The 16960-nt window shown below is 47.3% G+C and overlaps 1 protein-coding gene across 4 annotated transcripts in view; it reads right to left on the reverse strand.

The window, feature by feature from the left end:
- Nucleotides 1-1698: 1698 nt before the first annotated feature.
- ARHGEF4 (Rho guanine nucleotide exchange factor 4) overlaps nt 1699-16960 on the reverse strand; it is a 206186-nt gene continuing 190924 nt past the window's right edge. For all 4 annotated transcript variants that reach the window (XM_039380134.1, XM_027741212.2, XM_027741215.2 and 1 more), the window contains 8 exons: nt 14999-15181; nt 13827-14006; nt 13012-13244; nt 11581-11710; nt 10594-10725; nt 9418-9661; nt 8678-8755; nt 1699-7479 (listed from right to left, as the gene is read on the reverse strand). In XM_039380134.1, coding sequence (XP_039236068.1) covers nt 7322-7479; nt 8678-8755; nt 9418-9661; nt 10594-10725; nt 11581-11710; nt 13012-13244; nt 13827-14006; nt 14999-15181 — 1338 coding nt within the window. In that variant the 3' untranslated portion in view covers nt 1699-7321. The remainder of the gene's footprint in view (nt 7480-8677; nt 8756-9417; nt 9662-10593; nt 10726-11580; nt 11711-13011; nt 13245-13826; nt 14007-14998; nt 15182-16960) is intronic.

A 16960-nucleotide genomic window follows, 5' to 3' on the forward strand; every position in this document is an offset into this window, starting at 1 on the left:
GAGTACTTGAGCTTCTACAACTGTAGCCGAGCACTAGGGATCCCGGGGACAGATTGGTTTTCTTTCCTCAGTGTGCTTTATCTCAGCTAAGTTCTGGTCACTTGTCCTGGGATTGCTTTCATGTTACAGGGAGACAGGTTTGGGGGTGTTTTTTGCATAGCACTGGAGCTGATAAAAATTCATAATCCTCAGCCAGTGGGTTGCTGGAATCTGGGATGCTCTAAAGGGAAATACTGTTCTTCAGAATGGTGCTGATCACTCCTGGGATTCCAGTCTAGCTGTTCTCGTGGGGTCTGTTGCTGTGAAGCATGACTTTGTGCCATGTTCAGCTCTCATAAGAATGTGGTTCTGAAGTCTGTATGTGGGGTTTCTTTCGTGGTGGTTTTAAATGTATCCATGGAACTACCAAAATGGTGGGTCAGTAATGGTTTGATTTTTTCCCCCTCTTCCCACGCTCACTGTGCAGTGGCAGTGTAATGCACATTACTGTCCCACTCACTGACAAGTAGAGTTAGTTACTTACTGCGAAAGTTAGATGTATTGATAAGAACTTTTCTCATTTTAAGGGCAGCTTTGAACACTTAAAACCAGCCAGAGCCTCTTCCAGAAAAGTGATTGTCAGAAATAGGAAGATTAGAGTTTGAAGTTTTCCCGTAACTAATAATGGGGAAAACCAAAGTTTGCTGTTTCTAGCATCTTGCTTTAGATTCTAAACTCATTGTAAAAAAAGCTTGGTAACAGAAATAGTTTTGTTGCTGAGCTCCCCTGGAATCACGAATGGTTATTATTTAGCTGGGAATTTTTCTGTGTAGGAAATGTCAGTCATAGAAGGTGTTGCTGCATTAGATGGATTAAAGGTCTGACTCGTGTGTGGGAGGCTAAATGCTCTCCTGATTTTATTTTGGTATCCATCAGGCTATTAGCTATCCAGAATATTAATCATCCAGAATAGAATGGGGGCCATGTGACTACTTTAAAATAAACATTAAAAAATTTACAGCAGCAAGAAGTCTTTGGTAGCTGTGGGAAGTTGTGCTGTGTGTCACAGAGGGAATGGCAGACCTAGAGGGAAGGCTGTTGAGCCTTGTGGGTACAAGTAACCCATAGCTGTAGTCCTTGCTGCTGGACTAAAAGATATTTCCAACGCAACCTTGACAGAGAAAATTTAGCACTGAACAGCTCAGCTGTCAGCTTCAGTTACTGCAGCCGGACCTTCATTTTTGGATTATATGAATCTACTTTATAGTGTTTTACAATAGCTTTTTCTCTCCTGGGCAAGAAGGGTAAAGTACATGGACAAATTGATGCTTCAGACAGAGGGAGAGGAACACACCTTCCCTCAGTTTTGCTTTCGCCAGCCTGTATGAATTGTAATCATGTGAACTTCACACTTGAGCTCTAACGCTCAACTCTGTTTCAGTGCACGAATGCTCATGTGGCTGTGGCTGGGGTAAGGATTTTCTTCATGGTGGGATTTAGATAGCAAGCATATTGTTTCAGGTTGCTGGAGGTTAAAGAAAAAAAGCCCAGGTAATGGGTGGGCAGGCTGCTGCTTATGAGAAAAGGGGAAGAAGCAGGTGTGGAAAGATAGCAGGAACTTCTAAGCAGAATGCTGTTACATGTGATTATGGCAGATATAAAGGCTGATGCTGTATACTCAGTAGTGTTTTGTGGGAGGATTACAGAATTAGACAAGACTAAAGTTGGTAGCTTTTTTATTTCCCATCTCACAACTGTATATGTAAGCAGTCACACAAAGGTACACAGGTCTGGGGGAAATATCACAGGTATTGCATTTGCACAGGCTGTGAAACAGGGAGCTGCTTTGGTAGCGAAGTTGTGCAAAAGAGGAGCTCAGGACGTGCGGAGAGGAGAGTGGAGTTGTGGGGAGGAAGATGACAGGAGTGTTAAGCAAAAAGAACAAGCAGCCTGCGTTTTTCCTAAAACTGCCAGCACTGCCGAAGCCATGGGATTTTAGTAATGTAGCTTGTTAAGGATAATGTGTGAGAGACACGGGGAGAAATGAAGTGTGGTGCGAGGTGTTAATCCCAAGGCAGGGCAAGCTGGGATTGCTGTGTGGCTGGAAAGGAACACCCTTTGGCTTCTGAGCCTGGAGCTGTGGCTGTGAGTGTAAAGGCAAGTGAATCCAGGTTGTTCTGGAGCATGTGATCCCCCACCCTGTGTGGCACTCGGGGAAGTGCAGGAGCCCTGTGCCCTGTCACACTGCTGGCTGTCACCTTGCACTGGCTTCACTCTGAAACGATCTGAATTGATTTGTCTCTGCTGCTTGGAAGATTGATTCCCTCTCTTGCACTATCAACCTGAAAGAATACCACTGTGCCTTCAGTGGGTTAAAATCAGCTGAAAACACTTCAAATTTTTTTCAGTGAACTTCCCTCCATTATCAAAGCTCTTATTCTTTAACCCATTAATTACCTGAAGACCTGATCCTACAGCTTTGCTTAGGCTGGGAGCTCTGTGACAGGGAGTTTCTCTGGTAGGTTGGGACAGGACATTCTAGTTGAGACTTGGTCGAAAACATGAGTAGCAGCAGGTACAGGCTGAGGCTCCAGCAGTTGAATGAGGTGTGAATAGTTCCCTTCTTAAAGCTTTGGGAATTGCTGTACTACCATAGTCACTGTCCAGAAGGGCATTGCAGTGCCATAACCCTCCTTAGCAGGTACATGGTGAAATCTGACAGGAGCATTAAAACAGCTGAAGTAAAGCCAGTAAAATAAGAATTTAGCACTTGGCTGGGTGTTGTCCCCCACAGGTGCTGACAGTTCTCCAGCAGTCTGGGTGGTGAGTGGTGCAGTACTTGTTCAGAACACTGATATTTACATATCAGTCTTGGCACCGATTTCTTCAATGCTGCTCTTTCCACTACAGTAAATCTGTAGGAGCACAGCCTGATATTCTGACATATATTGCAAAAGATGAAAGGCCTTTTCCTTTAAAAAACCCTAATTTCAGTCATTCTGGCACCCCAAGAAATGTAGCATTTTCAGTCTGAAGCTGAGATTCTCATGGAATGCCTGTCACCGGCAAGTGCCTTGGTTCTGTTATCTCATCATCTGTTGGTGAGGGGGAGGCCTAGCTTCCTGATGTTTTTGGGAAGCTGTTGGGACACCCAGATGCAGGTGGTTGTGCTGGTTCTTGGATGACAGACTGCCATGCTGGCTTTGTGGAGCAGTGTCCTGGATGGTGGGAATCACCTGCAGTGCACACAGTGGCTGGCCACAAACAGGACTCCCCACCACCCAATACCCCACAGCTCTTCAGGTTACAGACAAAACAGAAAAGATACTAAAGGCTGCTTTGGGGGAACTTATCTCTGCATAGGAATTGATCTAGTTGTTATTGTGAGTTAGTACAAAGACAGTTTGTTCTGGTTTTGATGCTCTCAGAACTTGGCACAGTGTATACACCCACCGTGTCTGAATCAGTTATTCCAAACTAACAGTTCAAAACAGAGAGTTTGTGGCATTTTTTTTTGGTCCCAGCAGAAACTTCATTATTTAGCAGCCACCAGTTCTCTTCACATTACTGGTAGTTTCAGGAAATCATTCTTTTGACTGGTTCACATGCTTTACATAAGTCTGTGTCTTACTTGACCAAGTGAAAAGTGGGCAGATTTAGCTCCTTAAGAAACATGGCTGTTTTCACAAGAAGCTTCCTAAATGGATAGCTACAGAAGGAGGGGAACAGATAGAGCCAACACCTCTAAAAACCCAAACCACCCCGAATCAAATCTTCCTGTCCACTTTATGTAACTCAGAGCAGGACTGTTTTTCTGAGCAGTTAGGATGGTTCTACCCTGAAATCCAGAAGGATTGATGCTGTTCAGCCTCATGTCAGGAGCTTCCGTTTGTTCTGTATGAAAATCTGCATTTCTGGCCCATGTAGGTGGTTCATCTCCAGAGCTCCTCTGACATCTCACAGCTCTGCTTCATGTTTCAAATGGGCACTTCTTGTGGATCTGGCAAGACTGTGCTGTCCATTTAGATCAGAGAGCTTGTCAGAGGCTGTACTTGTGTTGCTCATATGCCAAAACCCCCGTTAGCACGAGTTTAGCTGATGCCCTTGTGAAGCTGCACACTGTGTACACACACACCTCCTGGCCTACACACGTGTTCTCCCTGGTACTGTTCACTGCCAGAACAGTGGAACTCCATTTGAAATCCAGATGCCAGGGCGAAGAGGAAGGAAATTCAGGGTTGGTTAATGTGTTACCACCATCTCACACACAAGTACGCTTTGCCATTTAATGAGGAACTTGGGCAATGACTTTTTTGAGTGTCTAATCACTTAAAACCAATGAGTTTGCATGTGATCTGCTACACAGTTTGTTCAGGAAACACTGTGGGTTGTGGTGAGAGAATCAGGAAGCAGTGCTGGGTAGAAAACAAAGGGTGGTGTTTCGTGATAAAATCCTCTTCAGAGCAGGCTGTGGGTGGGTGTGTTGAGCACAGTGGGTTTGAGCCTTACCTGTTCAGCAGTGTCACCTCTTCCAGCACGATCAGCTTCTGTCCCGATCTCAGTCTTGCATAGGGGATCGGATCCCAGCTCCAAACTTGGCGTGCAAGACTAGAATCCCAGCTGAGGACGCTTTTTAGGAAGAGTACTGATAGTCAAGCGGAGAATGTATTTCTCTCTATCAAAAATAATTAACTGGTCAGCGATGTTGTCTGACTAGAGGAGTCTGGTTTGGTAGTAAAAAAACCGTTTCTGTAAAAAGTGTTGCTATGAATCATTTGTGCGCAGTGGTCAGATGTGAAATCAGTTCTAGAAGAGCTGGTAAGTGATGTGAGAATTTAAACCACTTGGTGCATATCTACTGTTCAGAATATTGCTACCCAGATAACGAATAGTAGCCAGTTCTTGTGTTTTCAGCAAGGGAGGGCAGGGGCATTGTTGCGCTTCACAGCTGCTGCACTCCAGGGTCCTGTGCCACTGTCACCCCATTTCCCTCAGGAGAAGAGGTGAGGAGTTCTAGTGGAGTGACTTCAATGTAGATGTAAAGCTGAGTGTATTAAGCAACATAGTGGCTAAAAAACAGATGTTGCAGCAAGGGGCACTTTGAATAGATGTCAGCACTTCTTTCATGGTGGGGACAGTGATGTTTTGTTCAGGGAGGCAAGGAGGTTCTTGGGGGAATCCCCACCCTTGAGCACACTCAGCTGGACAAGATCATGAGAAACCTGTTGCATCTTCACAGCTGATCATGCTTAGAGGGTGTGTGCATGTGTTGTGGGGGGAACTGTCCTCTCCCCAACTTACTGCAAAGCTGATGATAAGCTCAGAAAATTGATCATTTCAGTGCCAACAGATTTGCTTCCTGGCCAATCAAAACAAACACGCCATGGATAAGGAAAGGAGGGTGCAGACACTTAGGGTAAACACAAACGTGACAGTTGCCTTCTGTTCCTGAGGGGTGCTGGCTGTAGCTGATGTACCTGTGTGTGTGTGTCTGCATGTCTGTGTGTCAGGGTCTCTCTTGGTTGCCATCTCTCTCTCCACCTTGCCCATGTCTGTCTCGGTGTGTGCCTGCTGGGGTCTGTGTGTCTCTTGCTGGGTGTCTCTGTGTGCCGGTGTCTCAGTGTGTCTGTATTGCAAAGGTCAGTATGCCAACAGTGATGTAGCTGCCTGATCTCAGTGGCTCTTGAAGTGGTTTTTTTTCTGTCTGGGTTTGTTTTTTTCCCTGCCCCTCCCCCAGTATTGACTCGTCCTCTCCAGTGCAGAGTGTCCCCAGTGCCCGCTCTGGTCTGGTCCCTGTGCAGGGTGGCTGCTCTGAGGGTGGAGTGGTGTGGTCACTGCTGGAGCTGCAAAAGCAGAATCTCTGCAGTGACTTTGCAGAGAAACAAGTTCACACAGACATGCTGGAGACAAACACAGGCTGAGAGTCACTTTTACAAGTTTCTTTATGAAATTAAATGTTGCCCCTGGTCTGGGGGGAAGATATAGTGCAAGAAGGACTTTGTACATGCTACTGAATTCAGATATCCCTGGATGACCAGACTTTGGTCAGCTACAGCATCAACAAACACTGGATTTCTGAGCTCTGCAGACAGTTAGTGCTCACTCACACAGCGTCGAGCAGGAGTCTTCCTTCCACTGTCACGGGATGTCTCCTAAGCTAGGGAATTCAGTCAGTATGGCTTCTAACTCTCGCTATGGTAAGGCAAATCTTTCCTTTTGCTAACCAAGGTTCAAATTAATTCTTTTTGGCCACGGTTTGAAACTTGGGTACTTAAATGAGGCTCCTTATGCCAAATTTAGGCCTTTTTAAAGTGGTTTTCCATTTTTTAAAAGTGTCAGTAACACGCCTTGAATTTGAGAAGGTCTGTGGGAGTTTGCATAACAATTGTGTTTCAGAGTTGAACAGCAGACTCTGACTTCTGGGAGCCGGGTTTGCAAATATTGACCTTTTTTTTAAAAAAAAAAGAAAAATTAAACAGACAAAACAGGCATCAAGTTAACAACATCTGACAAGAACAATTACAGACTTACAAAATACACAGTTCTGATTTTTACCATAAATAAACACATTACAAACAATGAGCATTTTCATTGGCCAGGAAATATGGCAGAATGATGGAGAGACAAGAATCTAAGGAATTGAGTACGGTATTAATTAGGCACATTTTTCTCTAACTTATGTAACTCAAACCCACTAGAGAGATTCTTGAACTTGACTCATGCTGCAGGTTGGCACAGTTTAATGTACGATACCGTTCACCAGTGGTGTTGGACTAGAGGAAAGAAGAGGTCACAGTGCTGTACTCACTGTGTCTGTCTGAGGGCCTGCAGAGGCTGAGTTAGTTGGGCCTGTGTAGGAGGATCATGTCTCTGAGAAACGTGGGGCAGGGGGCAGAGCAGAAGGGTTTGTCCCTCCACGGCCAGTGTGTCACGTCAGTGACTCTGAGCTGTCGTTCTGAGCACGGCAGTGGGTCTGTCAGCTGCCACCCCCTCTGACAGCTGCCAGACAGCAGTGGTGGGCACAGTGGGAAGGAGTGAGTCCAACTACAGCTGACAAGCAAAATCTCTTCAGCTGAAGCGTGTCAGGCTCCCTCCTGTGAGCTCCTCCTGGAGCTCTGCCTCGTGGGCGCTGTGCAAGGCTGGCTCCACGGCACAAATGCACACGCAGTGTCTCACCTCGGAACCAGGGTGGTCAGTCGGGCTGCAAAATAAATAGGGAAGGCAGGAGCACATGTGCCATCCTCCGTAAACAAAGGATTGGAAGAACCTGGGCTCCACCTCCCAGGACTGACGGGTAAAGTGCTTTCTCAGAAGAGGTTCAGGCACAAACGTGGGGCTGCCCCTATTTCCGGAAGGGCGTCAGCCTGCTGATGTTCTGCCAGAAGTTCGAGGGCTTGCGCTTGGGCTCTGCCAGCATGAAGACCTGCTGCTGAGGGAGCGTGGTGGGCAGGGTGGGATGCTTCTGCCGCATCAGGAAGTCATAGTAGGGCCTGGTGACAGCTGGGATGAGGAGGAGAGGGGAAGCATGTTAGTTGAGCACAGCTCCCTTCCCTCCTCCCCCTTCAGTCCCCGTTAAAGCTGCAGGGCCATGAACTGGGTTTGTCTTAGTGTTACTCTTCCCTTAGTTTACCCTTACTTTCAGCACTGCTTGTTAGGATTAGAGCTGATGCTGTGGAAGTTCCAGAAATGTGCCACATAACTGCCAGGTGTTGTGCCAACACAACAACAGGGCTGAAGAGCTGCAGCTCATCACCAACTTAACTGGTGCCTTTGCCTGTGCTGGGAGAAGCAACTGCTGCGCAAATGCTGCTGTTGCCTGTTCCAACATCCTGGGATGGATTTCTAAGTAGGAATGGTCAGTGCCTGCCCAGAGGACAGGGCTAGCTTGTGGCCACGTCTAATGCTTTGTCCCAAGGGCTTTGCTCTGTTAGAGAGGTTTGATCTCCTTCCAAACTTCCCTCTGTTTGCAGCCAAACCTTACTTCTGACCTGTTTTGACATTTAGCCAAGCTTTCTTACTGGAGACGTGGCTGGGATTTAAGTGCTGGCTGGTACCACCAAGAGGAAGTGGCTTCCTCTGTGGGTCCAGGGGAAAGCAAGGGACACCTCTTCCTCTGAACAAAGAGAAGGGGAAGGTGGCATCACAGGGCTCTTTTCAGCCAACAGTGCTGTGGGCACAGGAACCTTCCAGTTTGTTGCTTGAGTTCACACTCCCCTGGCTGCTGCTAAATTATCCTTGTGTCTGACAGGTTGAATGATCAGCTCTGTTTGAGCATGGTACCTACCCCTGGCACTCTGCCCAAACTGCAGTTTCAGAGCATCTTCCCCAGGCAGGAACAGTCCCTGCTGCAGTCACCTTTATGACCCTCTGTGTGTCGTGAGGACTGCTACAAAGCTTGCCTTTGGCCACACTGCTGGGAGAGCCTGTGCCCCCGGGCCAGGCTGTGCACTGATCAGGGCTGATGGTTTCTGGCACAGCGCTCAGTGATTATGTGCAAAGCAGCTCTGGAGTTAGGAACAGTTTCCTGACTCCAGCCATCTGAAGCTACCAGGAACTGTAGTGCAGATTGTCACATCAGAGCTCACCATCTGGCCTTCTCCAGAGCTTGTTAATGCCACTTCATTGGAATTCTTCCCATGTAGTAAACACCGAGCTACCCCCCGCTGTCACAGCGTTCCTGTGCTCAGATGTGACTCACCCTTGGGTTTCCCAGCGTGGTGCTGCTTGCTGGCATTCAGCATGGCCTGCTTCTTCTGCACCTCGGTGATTGAAAAACCTGGAAGATAAAACAGTTTGTCAGCAGCAGGTCATCGTTTGGTGTCTCAGAGGAAATACTGGGGGGAGGCAAATGCCTGAGGTGAGAGGGCACAGTTATTGCCAAGGCTGGCAGGGGCACAGCCCTCTCCCCCCAGCCTGCACTGCACAGCTTTCCCCACCTCTCATGCTAGGTTTGCTGCCTGCCCTTTGCCTCACACTTTGCTGGGTGAAGAAGCCAGCCCAAACCAGTTTGGCTGAAATCTTTCTAGATCACTCTGGTCTGAATTAAGCAGGATTTAGACAAAACAGTGCAAACCCTCTTGCACAGTGAGAGCCCTTGACTGAACCTGTTCTGTACAGATACCTCCAAGCTGGGCACTCACACTCTACTGCAGAATACTGGAAGCTGTATGTAATGTATTGACTATTTTCTCAGCCCTGCCTGAACTCATTAAAGACACATCAGCCTCCCTGGGGACACGCTGCAGTGTCGGCTCATGGTGGTTTTTTAACTGCACAGATTCATTCAGAATGTGCAATTCAGCAGCTCAGGGCTGGACTGGAGCATGGACTGGCTTCCCCACCCTTTCCCTCCCAGGCACTGGCTAGTGGGTAAAAAAAGAGGAAAAACAAAACCAAACGAAAAACCCCCACTGTCTCCCAGCATTGCTCTTTCTATACCTGTCTCCTGGTCGAGCTGCACCTGCCTCCTTTCGTTCTCAAACGCCTTCAGCCAGCGCTGTTTCTGCTCAGGCTTTTTTGCACAGAATAAGTGGACTTCCTCAGTGTCTCGGCAGTGCAGCTTAAATGCATTTTTCACACTGATATTGAAGTCCTTGTCCTTCCCATCTTCTACATCCAGTATTTCCATGTCATCCATGTTGATCCGACTCTTATAATACAAAATGTCCCGGCGCAGAAGGTCCTGTAAGAGAGACCACAACAGATGTGCTGTTTCCTGTCCTAAACATTCATTTGCTCTGGTGTGATGTATTTAATCTTCCCAGTAGTCATTACAGTTCTGTAAAAAACCCCGAATACTGGATTTGAATCTGTGGAATTGCTGAGCTGCTGTGGTCACTGTTGGCAGTGAGGGGCCCTGGGGTCAGGACAAGTGGCATCTGCTGTTGGGGGGTTATCAGCTGGCCTGAAGATCTGAATGAGAAGCAAGCTTGGTCCCAGTTGGAAAGAAAAAAAAAAAGAAAAAATCCTAATTAGTTCTTGTTTCTTGTGTTGACAATGAAAAGTAACTTTGAGAATAGCAATTTTCACGCCCAAGTTACTCAGAGCTACCTGCAAGATGTGGAATGTGCAAAAAATAATTGGCACATTCAGTTTTGAAATTCCAGAGGAAGATACCTTTCATTGGCTCCAAGAAGGAAGATTTCATTACTTAGGTTATGATAAAAAACACGGGCTGTACTTACAGACTTACATGTGACTTAATATGGTCTTACTGACTGCCAAGGCCCACAGCTCTTCATCGAAGCTGCAGGTGCCCTCTGACTCTGACACTTATCTCAGGTGACAGCACAGTTGAAAAATAAAGTATTTCAAAGAAAATATGTGAGAATGCTTATACTTGAGTTGTATGAAATATCCCCTCTACCAACCCTAGAAGCAGTGCAGTGCTTTCCTCTTTCAGCATGAGAATTAGGCTGGTAGCTGTTTGCTGTGCTCAGGGGCACAGAACACCCCAGGACATCAGAGAAAAGACTGCAGTGAATGCACAGAGAGGTCTCAGTGCCAGGAGCACACGATGTCAGTAAGTATTAAGGACATAGAGGAGTGGAGAGGGAGCTCACTTAAATTCCTCAGCACTGTGGTAGCCAGCACTGGTGCCTGGCTGGGGGTTACCTTCTTGCAGCAGACAAGCTGGTGATCGAAGAGGAAGAACATCCTCTGCTGGCTCTTGGCTTGAGGGTGGGAGATTTTGGCTAATTCCCCGGAATAGATGAGTTCTGAGCTTCTGACCAGGACATCTTCACCCTGGGAACAGCACAGAGAACAGGTTGGTCTCAGCCATCTGAAAATGGGGAGCAAGAAATAAGCCCGCAGTCTCACAGGAGAACCTCAGCTTGTGTGAGGGGCCTGAATTCCTGCTGATAAAAGTCTTCTGGGAATGAGAGGCAGCCTCTGTGCTGAAGGACAGTTCTCGTCACGTCATGGAGACACTGTGCCCTTGGCACCCAGGGAATGAGAACTGAATCTGAGAAGAACAATAGCGTGTTAAATGAAAAAAATCTCCTTTTCCAGGGAGTCTGCTTAGGGAAGCTGCCTCATCCCACACAGAAAGGAAGCACATAAGCAGAGAGCTGAGAATTTAGCCTGGTATCCTTGGGCAGGGAGGCAGTGTGGTTTTATTGAGTCTAGGATTTAGAAAATTAGTATTTTGTTTCTTTTGTTTAGCAATTTTTAAAATGAGTCTACAGGAACCTTGGCTTCCTCTGTCACTACATCAGAGCTTACGTTTCTGCAACAATAACCTGGTTTATGAAGCATTAAGCGACAATTCTCATCTTGAGAGTTTGAAACCACTCAAGATAAAATGGGGGGCAAGAGAAAAATAATAGAATTTCACTAACCTACATGCTAATTTCATTCTGCAAGGAAAAAGCAAAAATCCCAGGGAACATGCCAAGGCAGCTGGTCTAGGTGGGTTATGTGCTAGACATGTTCAGTTATACTAAAAGATCACATCTGTTTTAATAAAAAAGCCACGAGGAAGGTTAGAGAACTGAGGAAGGGCTGGATAGTGAGATCTCACTGTAAGCAGAAGCTGTTGGAAGGGCAGAAGAGGATCAACATGGAACAGCTGATTCCCAGGGAAGGGAAGCCTCTCACCTCCCAGTCCTCTATGGAACTCTGCCACTGAGCAATTTTGTCGATGTTCTCCAGCCGCCGCTTCCTCTCGTTGATGAGCCGGGCGACGTTCTTCATGGCGTTTAAGGCAGCCTCGACATCTTTAAAATCCCTGGGGATGGGCAGAGTGTCAGACATGGCAAAATGGCACATGTGTGTTGTACCTGCCCTGCAAAGGAGGGCAGCCTTGCACGGCCTGGAGCTGGGGACTGAAGCAGTTCCACTTGCAGTCTGTCCCAGCTGTGCTGTGCTGGAAGTTGGAGGCACAGCTTGTCAGACCGTGCTGGTTTCGAGGCACAGATTATGGGCTTCTAACAAAAACAGGCCAGGTTTGGGAAAGGGAAGGGGTTAAGTAATCAAGTTTAGCCACAGAGGTGTAAATATGAGTTGTTGGAAGAATCTCCAGGGCTTTCCAAGTCTCATTTTCTTTCTGCAACATAATACAACATATTCATTATGCCACTGTTTCCACCCAGAGGCTGATCTGTCATGCAGAGGTGAGGCAGTTCAGCATTAACTGGCTTCATTTCAAATAGAAGCCGATGGCTTATCTGGAAGGGTAGGACAGAAGCTGATCTTCCCTCCCCCACACCATCTGCTGCCACCAGCTACTTCTGCTGAGTTCAGAAGGGAAAGGAGCTGAGCTGCACAACTTGGCTCTAAGGCAACTTTCAAAACATCTGTGCACTGCATTAAGGAGTTTTCTGCTCCGAGGTCAGCTTCAGAAAACATGCTTAGAGATTTAACAAGACATGCTTAAAATCATTCTGGGAAATGCCAGGGCTGCAATTAGGAAGGTGAAATTAAGCCAAGCCACAATGGACCAATATCAACACTTTAATACAGATTTTCCATGTTTTATTTCTGTAGCTGATTATTTCAGATGCCTGATTAAGTGACAATTATTTGATCGAAAGGCAGGGCCTTCACCCTGAAACTGAGCAATGGATTTGGAAGCTTTGGAGCTGGTGCTGACAGGGCACTGAGTGTGTGTGGCCTGACTGCTGCAGGCCACGACTTCCCACTGGTGAGATGTAGCTATGTGGACATTTTGGGGTATATTCAACCAATGCTTTTGGAGACAAAGTTTTCACCACCACCACCACCAGAAACATGTAACTCCAGAGTATCTATGTGCTGGTATCACAGCCAAGTGAGCCAAATAAAATAGAAAAGTGCCATTATAAGGTGGACCTTGTAACTCCAGATCTGTAATAGACAGGAAAGCCCAGTGCTACTGTAATGGAAAAATACATATTTGACAAAAAAATACTTCTTTTCCTGTTTTCCACAAGGTAACCCCCAAGAACTGTGGTGTTGGCTGCTGTTGGTAACTGCCCTCCATACAGGGCTCTGCACAAATCCATCTCCATGAGCCCAGCCGGGCTCCTTCCCTGCCCCTGGCTGACCCACCTGTGCTGGGGGTTGGTGTACTTGAGCAGCTCAGCCAGCTGCAGGGGGTACTTGCAGATCTTCTGCACGGGGGTCAGCAGGAACCCGTCCAGGGAGATGTCGATCATCTTCTGCAGCAGCCGGCAGGCCTCGAAGAAGTAAACGTACTTGTTGACCTTGGTGAGGCGGGACAGCTCCATGCAGGCGTTGGGGTGGTTGTTGCAGTACTCGGAGTAGATCTGAAACTCTGTTTGCTGCAAGGGAAACGGAGGGATTCACTGGCCATGTTCCTCAGGGGGATGGCCTGGCTCAGACTCCCATGTGTGTTCCCTGGGTAGGTCCTACTCCTGTGTCTCCGTTTGGGGATTTGCAGCCTCTCCAGACTCTGAAACCCAGAGACCTGGAGCTGGGGATGGGCAGGTGTGTTACAGGTTACAGCACATGCAGCTTCTCTGAGAGACCAGGACATTCCCATGTATCCTGGACTGTGCCCAGCTGAATGCTCTGAATGAGTGGATCAGCTGCTGCCGATCCAGCACTGGCCTGGAAATACCATCCTGTAAACTCAAGTCCAGCTCAAAATTTTGGTCTGGCAGGGAGTGTAGTGTTCAGAAGATGGTGCACTTTGAAAACACTCTTGCCACAGCCACAAGAGTTACAGGATGTTTAGTTGCGAGCAGGGGGAGTGGCTGAACAGGGTGGAGGGGGGGTGTGGCATTTAGTTTGGTTGGGCGGGTCTTTTTAAAGAAAGCTTTGGTTCTGTCCGATCAATTTCTAAATTCTCTGGCCTAATCCATGCTCAGCTACCCCTTTCCCATGAAGTAAAATTTACTTACATATTCCAAGAAGCATGAGCCAACCTCACTCAAATGTGGGTGGTCTTTGTTAAATTTCTTCTCTAGTGCTTTAACGAATTTCTTCTGGCACCTGTAGATGTCCTCAATATTCCCAAAGATTGTCTTCAGCTGTTCCTCTGTAAACATGTCAGCTCTCTTGCGGCACTGCTTAATGTAGCCCTGGGAGGAAACCAAACTGTAAACCTTCCTGGGCATGTGCTCTCTGGCCTCTGGCCAACAGAAAACCCCGGGGACTGCAGTCAGGTGTACAGCAGGTTCCTGCACCTCCTTCCTGCACAGGCTGTTATTTCCTCTAATGTCACCCCAAACATGGTAGAAATAGAAGCCAAGCCACAGACACATCACTGCCCTGAAGGGATCCTGTCACCCACACTTGAAGGAGTCACAGAGCTGCTTTCCCTCCTGTTAAAAAGACCTTTATGTGGCTTCAGGCTATGGGATGTTCTGAGCCCAGCACTGACCCACTGATAGATTCAGGCCAATTAAATCCAGCTGTGGATCTGGTCTGGATGTTTGTATGGGAAGATGCCTGGCTGACTCAGGGAGGAGGAGTGCACGTAGGACATGGGGACACTGCAGAGGCTTGTTTGTATGTGGGTGCTGCTTTGCCCCAGCTACTCTCCTGGGAGCCACTGCACTTTTGTACCATTTCAGTAAAGAACTGTGTTCCTGCAGAACTCTCCCCAGTTACCTTGCCTAGGACCAGTGCATCTCTTTTAGGAGAGGTGTCCCAATACTCAGCATATTTGCAAGCGAAGGACCCGTTTGGCTGAGCATCCCCCAGTTGTTTTGATCTGAGCACGACTTGCCTGAGGGCTGGAGTTGCTGATTATATTAGCTTAGAACACATATTAGAGAGGACAGCAATGCTTAGACATTTACTTTTCTCTGGCTTGGGAAATTCAATTAATGCCATTTAATCAGAGCACAAGTGAGTGCTCCAAATGCCTCTGCATTTGGGATATTGCTGTAATGAATTGTCTTCTGTTTTCTGAGCGTGTAATGCCAGCCAGCAGAGCAGGCTCTGAAGGAAATACAGTCTCATTTTCAGGAAAATTACCTGCTCAGGGTCCCTTTCTGGGCAAGAGTGGGACATACTCCATTATCCTTCAGACAAGTTCTTACATTCACTTCCCCCTTTATTCTGTTACCTCACAAATGTCCTTCAGGTGCTTGATGTAGTCTCTCTCTGTGCTTATGATCTCGTTGATGACGTTGGTCCTCATTTGGTCTTTGGTGGTCTGGCCCATCCCGAAGCGTCGGGAGTCGTCCTCTCTGCCCCCCTCCACCTTCAGGGGATAATCTTCCATGGGCTCATCCTGGTTCACCCGCAGCTGTGACAGACACACAAGATGGTCACAGTTTGTACTGCTAAACACAACTCTTCTAAGGAAGTTTGGGACAGTCAGACTGTTTGAATGGCAGACTAAGACTGAGTCTGGATTGGGTGTGAAGAGGGTGTGAAGAGGGCTGCTACCCGTATATTGCTCCTAGATGTATTTTCCCCCTGGGGAAGCTATGGCCAGATAGTCAGTTTGGGGAAGGTACTTTCAATCCACATGGCAGCTGCTCCCACTGTGTGATATGGGTGGTTTTAAGCAGGCATTTCTTGTGGACAGAAGTCTTCCAGGAAGACTACGTATAAAATCAGGACAAAAAGGGTTTATCAAGTGAAATTTCTCAGGTATATGAGAGGGCACTTAGGGAGGGGGAAACCAGTAAATGCTTGGGTTTTTATCTAGCTTTACTGTTGTCATACTACCAATAACAGATGGACTCTTGGTTTTTGCTTCCCCAAGATTATTTAGAGTTCGTTGTTAATCTAAAAGCAGGTACAGCTCCCAGCGGGCACATAACGCGGGAAGAACTGTACTACATTCCAGGGCTTTGTGGGGCTCGCGGTCCCTTCCCGGTGCCCATCAGATGGCAGCACAGCACGAGCAGAGGAAACGCCAGCCTTGCAGCCACACCGTCCCACAGAGTCTGTTTAGTCAACAACTGCAAAGGACCCGAGCTAAAGCAGGCAAGTGTTGCTGCATTTCCCTCAGGAGCCTTCTTTTTTGTAGCACTACTGCAGCTCTCCAAGTGCCCACGAGAATACTTTGACCGTGACTCAAATGATCAATCTCAGCACAGAGAAAAGTGAGATATGAAGTAGAAACACACATAACTATAGGAATTTTTAGTACAATGACACAGAACTGCTTTAAACCTTTAATGTAGCTTCTTCCAGGCACGATTACTTACCCCTTGATACCAATACATCTACATACAAGAGTGCATACTCCCTCCCTTGTCAACATAGGCCCAAATTACATGTACTCACTATTTGCAGCTGCTGAAGCCCTCAAGATGAGCAATCCTGGTTTGCCTTCACTGTGAGCAGAGCAACACTGGCAAGTCTTAAACTCAGACCTTGGCCTGAAACTTGTGTGGAGTAACTGAGAGACCTGCAGACTGACCCAAGCCCTCAGACAAGCCATCCCTCCCCGCAGGAGCTTCAGACCTCGTGGTAATTAGCAGGAAATCTCTGCTTGGATGCTTGAATAAGTATTGTAATTACTCTGCTAAAAGAATTTGTTACTCTGCATCCCTAATGGCTGGTACTAGTCCGCTTTCCCTTAGGATATCATCACAGGTTTTGCCAGCCAGGACAATTCAGCTTGTCAATAACATGAAAGAAAATAAGGCCCGTGTTTTGACTGAAAAAAAGGAAAAAAAAAAGTGCTGTCCCTACAAGTGCTGGAAGTTTAGTCCTGGCAATTGCAAAAAAACTTCCCCGTTTGTAGTAATTATCCAGCTGACAGCCTCTCCTGCAACCCATAATAAAGTATTTCAAAACTTTCATAGCACTATCTGCCCCACTTGTCCAAGGACACCAGATCACCTCCTGTCACCTCTTTTCATGCTTCACCTGGTTTTGGGTCTTTTGTGATCTCAAGTGACCTGGATAAAGAGCTAAAGGGCTGAGAATCTCTGCCCTTAGGCACCTAATTGCCTTTGCACTACTGAGGAGCTGCCCTGAGGTGTTGAAAGCAGTGAGGCACCCACACACACAGTCACAGCCTGGAGAAAGGAAAAAAGGCTTTCTCCTCACAGCAGGAAAGGGGGGC

This window comes from Pipra filicauda, unplaced genomic scaffold (assembly GCF_003945595.2).
Source record: "Pipra filicauda isolate LSUMZ 115617 unplaced genomic scaffold, ASM394559v2 scaffold186_size1760508_pilon, whole genome shotgun sequence".
NCBI lineage: Eukaryota > Metazoa > Chordata > Aves > Passeriformes > Pipridae > Pipra > Pipra filicauda.